Here is a 10,821-nt window from a genome sequence, read left to right as displayed (position 1 = left end):
TCTGAAAGAGCTTTAAATAAGAATATACAATCTTAAATAGCTTCCCTTAGCAAACACAATAGGCCTGAGGTCCTCCTGCCCCCAGCATTCACAGCATGTCAGTAGTGGACTAGACTCACCATCAACATGAACTCCCTCCGAAGTTAACTCCATGATTCCCAAACATCCCACAAAGTCTTCTGGGCAGTACTGGAATTGCCTGCCACAGCTCCATGGCAGTACACAAAGGCAAAATCGGAGCAGATCTGTTGTCTAGTTGCAAACACAGATGAGTGCTCGGGAGCAGTTGGGCAGGAGTGGGCAAGTGTGCCTTTTTTTCAGGGTGACAGTAGTATCCCATCTCACTCATCTGCCCCACTGTGCTGCTCAGGTTTAGCACCTTCTGCAATACCAGCCACAGACACATTGCTGAACTACATTCCTCAGCCTCCCTGAGCTTAACAAGTCTTCTAAAATAAGGCTACAAGTTTGAAGAGTCTAATTTGCCATGTGGAGGTTAAAAGGTTATTTTCTTGCTAGGAATTATGAGTAGTTTCCATATGTAGAAAAAGGTTTCCTTTCTCACACATGAATATAATAACCACAGAGATCCATATCCCCTCTGAACAGCCTTTCACATTGTCATGCACATTCCCCAGTCTTCCATGTTCACAGAAAATTAACTGATTTAAAAATTTCTCATGCCAAACTTTTATCTCTCAAACCTTGTCCACCCTGTTGTCCTGTGACAGGCAGTCCCTCTCCCTCACTTCCAGCAGTCTGTCCTGCCCACACATCCCAGACCACCGCTTTGCTCAACCCTTTCCATCAGACACACTGCTACACCTCCAACCCCACAACCACACCCCAAGTCTCAGCCATAACTCAATTTAAGGCCCTGTCTTGGAGGATCCACCCACCACAGGCAGGATGAGAGCCAGTATCTGTACCAGACAGTGGTTCCTGTGAAGATCAGTAGATTAGTTGGAATCTCTGATCCATGGTAAATTAGCCTTATGAACAGCTTAGGGTGTAGGATGTACTCTCAGAGGACTTGGGCTGTTTGAAACGAGGCTCACACACTTCCAGTGTTGGAACCGGTTGGAATACCCGTGCTGCCTGACCTGAACTGGCTACAGGCCCCATGCCAATGCACTAACAGGATCAGTGTAATCTGCTATCTTCAAATGGCACAGCCAACATCCTAAGTCAGAAAGCTTTTGAGGTTTTATTTCTGCTGCCAGACACAACAGCAAACCCATTCCACTTAAGGCAGATTTATTATTAGAGCTACCACATACCACCAGGCCTTTGCACTCCAGACCCTCCTCTAGACCTGCCAGCTTTACAGACCTAGAAACCCAGTGAGTCTCCTGCTTTGGGAAACCAGAGGCAGGGTGATCCCCACATCTAATCTTTCTTTCCCTTTGATCATTTATCCTTTACAACCCTTACAGCTCCTTATGGCTCTTATGAAATCAGCCCTCAAAGCCAGGCAGCACACCTGGCAGGATTCAGCAGTCACACGTGCCCATCAGCCCCTCCTGCTCCAGAACCAGCCCCTCTGGAGATACCAGCACAAGAGATACTCCAGCGCATCTGGGAACATCATGTTAACATGACAGTGACCTACACATAGTTCCTGCAACCTGCCAACAAACCAAGCCCACATGCTACTGCCTTCTGTGCCCAAGTCCTAACTACAATCATTATGGTTTTATAGCAATTCTATGAACTCAAAATAAAAAACTTAACACTAGTATTTTACCTCCATTCCCTTGGTAAGGATTGGGAAGGAACTTAAGTTGTGTGGGTAAGCAAGTTTCCAGTGCTGTATCTCTGATGTTGATCTCTAAATCCAGAGTAAACTGATCCATTTGCTTTCCATCCCTATCCATGACTAGTTTTAAAATTCAGTATCCCATGGTATTATCTAGGAAGTGTCACTGTTGTGTTATCTGAACCTTATTCCTGTTTTACCCTCTAGTATTGTCAGAAAGGATTTCTCTCAGTTTTATTTCTCTCTCTCAGTACATTTAAGGTTTTTAAAGATACTTATCTCACAAGAGCTGAAGTCATGTGCCCAGTTTCAGCATTTGAGGTTAACTGCCAGTCAGTCACCTCGAGCTTCCTTTGTAGTCAAGGGAAATAATTAGGCACCTTGGGAGGCTGATTCAACTCATTCTGATACTTATCTAACACAAAGCAGATGAATGGCACTGTGAGGCTGTGTATTTCTTTCCACTGGATACAAAGGGACTCAAAGGGAAAAATATATTTTAATGTTTAACTGTAGGCTTTTAAATCAAGCAAAACTAATGTCTAACCCAATGCTGTTCTTGAGCTTTCCTCTTGAATGCCAACAGCTGACCATTTTAGTATGTGATACATATGGAATGCAAACACATGAAAGCTGTTGCAGTCACTGCCACTAAGGATAGTGATGAACAATAAAAGTAATTTTCTAATGTCAAAGGGGGAGAGTATTTCACTAACATCCTGCTTTGGATAGCATCTCCTTTTGCTCCATCTCATGTGAAAGGTTTAAAAGCTTTGAGCATCACCTTTTATTAAATATTTTTCCCCAGAGATGTTTTCTTTCTTACTAAAACAAATTAACATGTTCACATGTTCATTAACAGAGACAAAAGCCAATTATAAAATGAGGAACATTCTGGAATGGGAAATAATACTTATTTTTGTTATAACCCAAAGAATAAACAGGCATCACTAAGTAGAAGTCAGTGTTTTATTCAAACCGCAAACTAATCCAGAAAATTACATACATGCAAAACATGGCATGCTGTACAAAAAATATTGATGATTTCAAAAATGTTGAAATCAATATTTCAGCTTCTCCCCAGTTTGAAAAGACTGTCCCAGGAACTTAACCGCTTGACAAAAAACTACAGTTCTGACAGTATCTAGGATTCATAACCTAATCTAATCAGAAGGGAAACACATTTAGTACACGGGATGGAAGGCACCACCCCTAGAGCCCAGCACAGCCTGATGGTGCAGATGTACCCCCCTCCAGCAGTCTGGCCCTGCAGTGCTGAAGTCAATAGGAGCTTTGTGAATCATTTCAGTGGAAAAAGATTCTGTGATAACAGACCTCTGAGAGAAGGGCAGCAATCCTTCCTGTATGAGTAAAGACAGAACACTGACGCGTGTACAAAGCGCAAAGGAAGAATAGATGAGGTGGATACAGCTGAGCTCCTTCAAAATGAAAACACACCCTAGAGCATCTCACACATGTCCTTTTCCAGCCAGAGATCTCTTCTTTGAAGAAATATGTCCAAACCACTCTCACGCTAAGGCTTCCTACAGCTGACTAAAATTAAGTTGATAGGAGAAAGAAGATTAAGAAATCCTTCAACTCTAATAATTTAAACTATCAAATCATATCTTAATTAAGTGCCTATCCAGTAAAATCCATTAAATTTTATCCATTAAAATCTTTCTGAACTTAACGAAGAAATAAAAATGTAGCATGATGCTGTTTTACATATCTTAATATATTTAGGCTACTGTAGTTCTAATTATTTTGAATGCCCAGAAGATAGGTGTGATTTTGTGTGAATGTGTGCTCATGCAGGCACAGATCTAAAAATTCATACATACAAAAAAACATTCAGGGAGAATCTTGTAAAACTTAATGAAAATTTAGTACAACAGGGCAATTAAGTATTTTTTAAAAACTATATGTATCCTCTTAAATGAAGATATTCTGATATCAGATAAACAGAAAGTATGATTTGAGATAATTTTTCTGCAATGCATTTTCCACTGCAAAAACACTATACTTCTCAAGCAACATTATTTTCTTTTAAAATATGTTATTTTGAAATTAGAAATCAGACTCAAAAAGTGCAAAGATGATTGATTTCAGAAGTTTCACTTGTTTACAAAACTATCTATTATCATATAAAATTTTATCAAAATCAAGTAAAAATTACATGTTCTCAAACTGAATTCTTCAGGAATTCCTCAGCTGACCATTTTTTCCAGTACTGTTACCATGGTAGGATGTGACCATCTCTACCATGTCTCCAAGACAATGAAAAGAGAACAGTTTCAGCACAGAGCACATTAAAGAAACAGCCTGATTTCATTTCTCTGAACTGTCTGTGTGAGGAACCAATTGCCACCTTCCCCAGAAAAAAAATCAACATTAAAAAAATTGCCTAGGTTATGTCTCATTACCCACCACTGCATTCAAAATCCAAAAAGGATAAAAAGGGAGACTCCAGCAGTGCTGTCCTGGAAAACCATTTTTTTTTCCCTAAGAGTGTACTTTTAATGGCAGGTCATTAAGAATTTGGAAAAGCAAATTGACTCCCTTTATCAGATTAGCCTTACGAGGAAAGAAAAGCCCCAAATACAATACAATTCAGCCATATCTATTTCCTACTCCCACCATTCTACTTTTGCTGATGTCTGTAGCACAGCACAAAAGATAAGAAAAGGCCAGTTTCAGTCACTAACAGTGTTCTTTCTTCTGGTGAAACATTTAGTTGTAACTAAGCATTCAGGGCCTTGTTTGGTAAAGCATTTCCTTTCATCTCATCAGAAAGTGCTTAACCCACTCACCAAGGAAAGCAACATAAAGGTTTCTACTCAATTTGGCTACAAATCACATCTGTCACACACAGACATACAATATAATAATCCATCCCCACTTCATAGGAAACTTTCCCATAGAACAAGCAAACTTCATGAAAACAAAGATTGTCAATGACAGAACACAGTTCACACTTTTACTGGAAAAATAATGTTAATTAATAGTGATTGAAATAATTTTTAATATCCTGTTTTCTTTTTGTACTGGTTTTGGCTGGGATAATTTTCTTCAGAGTTGCAAGGAGGGGGCAGGTTTTAATTTTGTGCTGGCAAGAGTTGATAACACACCATTGTTTTCATTATTGCTGAGCAGTGCTTGCACTGGGTCAAGATCTTTTCTTGTTCCTCATCGCACCCCACTAGTGAAAAGACTGGGGGGTGCACAAGAAGCTGGGAAGAGACAAGCCAGAATACCTGAGCCCAGCTGACCACGGGGATATTCCATCCCACAGCACAACACAAAGAACTGGGGAAAGGAGGAGGCAGGGGAAGGGAGGACATTCAGAGTTTCTTCCCAAGTCACAAGCCATCCTTGCCTTCCTGGGGATGGCTGAACACCTGACTGCCCATGGGAACTGATGGGTGAACCCCTTGTTGTGCTTTAATTGCATGTGCAGCTTCTGGTTTCCCTATTAGGCTGTCTCAATCTTAGCCCAGGAGTTCTTTCATTTTTTCATTTCTCTCCCCCATTCCACCAGGAGGCAGTCAACTGCACTGGGCTGAACTGCCAGCTGGGGATAAACCACAGCATTTTTACAGTTTAAATAAAACTTTCCTAATTACTGGGAGAATGTACAAATTAACTTGTAAAGTTATGAAATACACAAAGATAAAGGTAGCTGTTAGAATCAAGTCAAGCATTTCATTATTACATTTGTTCTTAAGAATTTAAAATTTCTAGAATCAACTCTTGGCTTTCTTTTCTAAAAATATGGATGGAAGAACAACTCAGGTCATTGCTTTTTTAGTTAATGAAAGAAAAATAACCTCAATTCTTTAACTTTTGTAGGCTATCCTACCATTTTATAAAAAAAAAACAAACACAAAGCAAGAAAAATACAATAAATAACAGCAGTTCTTTTAACTATGGGTATGACAACCTGTCAGGCTGCCCTACCGGGCCTTGATGAAAAGGGTTTCATCAGGAGTTGCAGGACAATTGTCCTGCTCAGTAACAGTCTCTACTGTGCCTGAAGCAGACACAATTACCATTGTTTTAGCTGCTGAAAGAGCTTTCTCTTTCTCTGCAATGGCAGCACAGACTGCCACAATTTCATCACTTTCAAAGTCATAGTCTGGGATCGATTCTTGTACAAGATCTTTTCCTTTTGCCAGTGCTTGCACTGACTCAGTCTTTGTGGCCTTCTGCTGTTCCTGTAGTTTTCTTGCCCAGGAAAGGTCTTCATTCCATACTTCAGGGTTCATTGGAAAGATGTGTAAGGATACCTGGAAGCTTCGGATTGCCTATAAGCAGAACAGGGAAGAAACAAAGATGGGAGACTTTAAAGCCCACCTTTCTCATAAAAATTCACAACAACAAAAAAATTACATATATCATTTAAGCAAACCATAAAGCTACTTAATTCCCGTCTTTATTGGAGCAATCTGCCCTTGTCTTGGTTCAATAGCAGCCTCACCCCCAAACAATTGTGTCTGAAAGGACAAAAATGCATCAATAAACTTGGTACCTGGCAACAAAGGCACAAATAACAAGTTCATCCATGAAAAACAATATTGTAAATAAAAAGGTAAAATGAAAAACTATTTTTTGGATTGTTCCCTATTCCACTTTTCTCTCATCATCAGATGAAGGTAAAGGCAAAAGCAGACAGATACGGTTTAAAAAAATACAGAAAAGGGATGACTGGAGTTTGAAGTATAACTGATTTTGCTGCCTTTAAATTAGAATGCAGTGGTTTCATATTCAGACCTAACACTACACTATTAATATTAGCCACATGGCAAACAGTTTCTGTAACAGGTATGTGTTTACAAAAGCACGTAAGTAAATGCTCAGAAGCCAAATAAACTCCAAGCTTAAAGAGTTGCTCTAAGAAAGAACTTCCATAATCTTATAAGCAATGCAATAATAGTAGAAGTAAGTGTAGTTAGTAACGCTTTTTTCTTTCAGTTCAACTGGGAAAGTATTCACAAACACAAATCCTCAACAGAGAAGTTGTGCAGTTCAAAACAAAGAAATGTGACCATCTAAAGTAAGAAGAGGTCTCTACAATACTAGAAAAAAGCTACACCAAGAATTACAACTGTATTGTCTTTTAGTGATATAAACAGTGGTCACAGCTGAACCTACCTCCTCAAATTTAGGTACATGTACACAAAAGCCTGAGTGTATTTCACATTTATATGCAGTTATGAAAACGGGTCACCTCAGTGACTGAACTCTTTTATGACATGTACAGAAGCTTTCCTGTAAGATGGGAAAATTGTGATGATATGGATTGGGATGATATTTGGGAAGAGTTCTGGAAACTTGAATATTAAAACTTTAAAGACATCATTGGAAGTCACAGTTTACATATTCTGTTGTAGTTTATAAATACTTGAAGCACGCCAAATAATTTGGAAAATCACAACTTTTCTTCTGCACTGACAGAAACTGATAGTTCATCCTTCTGATGGCATGTCCACCCATATGGACACCATATGATGGGAACTCAGAAAAAAAAGATACAAAGTCAGATTTAAGAAATGCTGCCTATGCTATCAGTATTACTGCCATTTTAGGAGGCAGCCTTTCAATTCCAGATGGGAAAAAAAAAAAATTGATTATTGGTCCACAGCCAGTTCTGAAGTGTAGGAGCACGTTCAGCTTTAAACAGAAGAACTGAAGTTTAGTTGTTGTAAAACAGTGTCACTTTATTCAACTTTGCTAGCTTTTAATTTTCAGGGGCATGCAAACAACAAGTAAACACCAAATGCTCTTTTTTGTATTTCAGTTGAAAACAAAATATAAACAACCACCATCTGCTTTCAGGCTTTCCATGAAAGAAGTCCCCTAATTAAAACCTGTCTATATAGTTATGTTCATACACAATAAATAACATTTGGTAAGCATGAAAACTGCTTTGATGATTCACACAATACAGCATAAAAAGATCATCTTAGTAAATCTATTAGAAAAGAGTTTTTGTGCTTGACATTTTTATAAATAAATAACAAAACATTAAAGTATTTTTTTTAAGTGCTGCAAAAGATCAGAGGGATTAATTTTAAAGCAGTAATGTAAAACTGAAAAATACACACTTGTCATCCATTTAAAATTTTATGTTGCCACTGGAACAGCACCCAAAGCCACTAATTTCTACTAAGACAGAAGAAAAGAACAGTGATACTTTTAATGCTTCCCCTAATGGAGATGTAAATCTCCTTCTCCAATTTTCTGTCACATTATATGAAAACACATTGACACTACATAAAAGCGGTATTTCTAGCCTCATTTTAAAGAGGAGCTGTGATTTTAGAGATCCTGCATGTAAGGACTACAGGACTTAAAATCATGCAGTTATGTATCTGCTTCTGCAGGGAAGTGCAATGAAAAACCTTCTGCAGGACATTCTTCCTTGTGGAATTACAGTATTTGAAAAGTCTGTATTTTTGAAGTATCTTACATTTTGTCTCACTAAATAGTATAGCTATTGCTAAAAAGTAGCAAACAATCTTCCATTTGTCCCATGAGCAGAGTCTCCTCTGCTGGTTTGCATAGCCTTGAAGTGTGAAGGGCAATTCTGATCAGACTACACTTTTTACAGAAATTTCTGTGACACATGCACTTAGTAATTGCCACTATACCCCCAAAAACCATAATAAAAACCATAAAACCATAAAATCCAAATACCAGAAACCCCCCAAAAAGCCAGGTGAGAATTTTAAGAGGTATCTGCTACCAAAGTTCGTATTAGGCCTTAATGTTACATTTGGCAGACACTTTCTGACCTGTTTCAAAGCATGTTTATCAGTGAAGTAACTAATAATTTTCTTTGTTAAATGCTCTTTTATGCAGAAATTTTCTTGTGTTCTTTTACAGCACTCAGCACAGCCCGTGGGGCAACTGATAGATGAAAAGCTGGACAAGCCATGGCACTCACAGCCCAGAGAGCCAAACGTGTCCTGGGCTGCATCCAGAGCCCCGTGGGCAGCAGGGGAGGGAGGGGATTCTGCCCCTCTGCTCTGCTCTGCTGAGACCCAGCTGCAGTATCCAGAGCTGGGGTCCCTGCACAGGAGGGACACGGAGCTGCTGGAGCAAGCCCAGAAGAGGCAACAAAGAGGATCAGGGGGCTGGAGCATAACTTCTGTGAGGACAGTCTGGGAGCAGTGGGGCTGTCCAGCCTACAGAGAGAAGGTATCAGTAACCCCCTCCAGCAGCCTCCCAGTACCAGTAAGGGACCCACGTAAGAGCTGGAGAACGACTTTTACAAGGACATGAAGTGACAGAACAAGGGGTAGTGACTATAAACTGAAGAAGGGTAGATTCCGGCTAGATGTAAGGAAGACATTGTTTACAATGAGGTTATTGAGACACTGTAACAGGTTGCCCAGAGGGATGGATAATGCCTATCCCTGGAAACATTTAAGGCCAGGCTGGACAGGGCTCTGAGCAACCTGGTCTAGCTGAAGATGATCTGGCTGATTGCAGAGGGTTGGACAAGAGTACCTTTACAGGTCCCTTCCAAACCAAAGCTTTCTATGGTTCTATGACAATATATTACCGGAATTTGAGTCTTATTTTTGTACTACTCACCATGAACGTAAGTAATTTTTACAGAAGCATTTATCACATTAATGTATGAAATAGGAAAATAAGACATTTTAGTATATTTAAAGACTCCTCATGACATTTCTCTCCTTCAAACAAGGAAAAAAATTCCCATCCTTTCAAGTATTTTCACTGTAGTTTAATCGTTTCTATGATATAACCTGAATGGCAAATTTTTTTATTTTTTTTTTTTTTTTTACTTTTAAGTTGTCATCTTGAACTTTTCTGTGTAATTTTCTGTTCAGATTATTTCCACTTTTCAAGATAAAAATTCTCTCTGGAAATTTCATCAAAAGTAATTCTGATACCTTACAAAATGAGGTGAACACAATATTTTGCACTTCTTACATTTACAAAATTATTCAAAGGTTCTGTCACTCTCATGTTCTGGAGAAAGTACTTGAAATATAGTAATTTTCCAGATCTGAAAGACTATTTCTGCCTTATGTTTATTGGGATTTGGTTAAGTTACAAATGCATAAAAGTCTTTGTTTACATCTGGTAGATGTGTGTGAGGTATTCTCATTTCCACACTTTCCTTCTTCTCTTTTGAAGAAGTGTGTATCCTCCTTATCCTCCTCTTGCACTTTCTTTTGCTTCAGTGACAGATTTCACAGATGTCATTTTGCACCAATTCCTTCCTCACATTTTCTGTCCTCACACCTCAGCGCACACCCCTGCAAGGCTGCTGCCTGTCAGGCCTCTTACACTCTGCTCTACCAGATGCAAGAATATGAGCAAGGATAACCAAAAAACAATAACCACAAAAATCAATCCCATCCCAGAAATAGTTAGCCTAAGAAAATAAAGCTTAAGTGGCATCAGTACTTTCACCTTGCGAATCAGGAAAATCCAAAACATTTACTACTTTATTACCAACTTATACTGCTAAAATTATTACAGGAATTTTAAAACAATGGTCAAATAAACTTTCTCCAACATCCCCATTTGTCTTACCCTGTGCATGTGATTTAGCCAAAGCTTTCAACTACAAGGTCTCGATGTTGAGAAGTCCTGAGCACCTGACAAAGGTAACTAACAGGAGGCGTCAGCTGAATCAGCCACAAGCACTTGCAAAACCTGAGTACCCCTGGCAGAAATGTATCTGAAAAGGATATTTAAACTTTTGGAGATTTTCTCGCCCTTTAGCTTTCTTGACGGAAAATAAAAATCACCTCTGTCTTTTTGTGCATTAAAAGTCACAAAAATATATTTATGATTTCCAGCAGTGGTCAAAAAAGCAAAAAAGGGTAACTCTGTAGTACATGGACAGGGCAGGACTAACACAGAACCTTCCTGGGAAAGCTTATACTACTGACTATTACCTCAATAACTCACTGGACTGAATAAAACTGCTGAAAATAATTTAACAGAACTCCAATTTAAATGAAAAAGCATGATACTTTCTCTCTTAACTTAGCATTTCCTAAATACTTTGACTTTTC

At 38.8% G+C, this 10,821-nt stretch overlaps 1 protein-coding gene across 3 annotated transcripts in view; it reads right to left on the bottom strand.

Moving 5' to 3' along the window:
• Positions 1-2,714: 2,714 nt before the first annotated feature.
• TTC33 (tetratricopeptide repeat domain 33) overlaps positions 2,715-10,821 on the bottom strand; it is a 43,762-nt gene continuing 35,655 nt past the window's right edge. For all 3 annotated transcript variants that reach the window (XM_086870043.1, XM_086870041.1, XM_086870042.1), the window contains exon 5: positions 2,715-6,066. In XM_086870043.1, the coding sequence (XP_086726169.1) occupies positions 5,716-6,066 (351 nt within the window). In that variant the 3' untranslated portion in view covers positions 2,715-5,715. The remainder of the gene's footprint in view (positions 6,067-10,821) is intronic.

This window comes from Cyanistes caeruleus, chromosome Z (genome assembly GCF_971803275.1).
Source record: "Cyanistes caeruleus chromosome Z, bCyaCae1.hap1.1, whole genome shotgun sequence".
Lineage (NCBI taxonomy): Eukaryota > Metazoa > Chordata > Aves > Passeriformes > Paridae > Cyanistes > Cyanistes caeruleus.
Note: the sequence above shows the minus strand (reverse complement) of the source record. Positions and strands in the feature narration are given on the sequence as shown.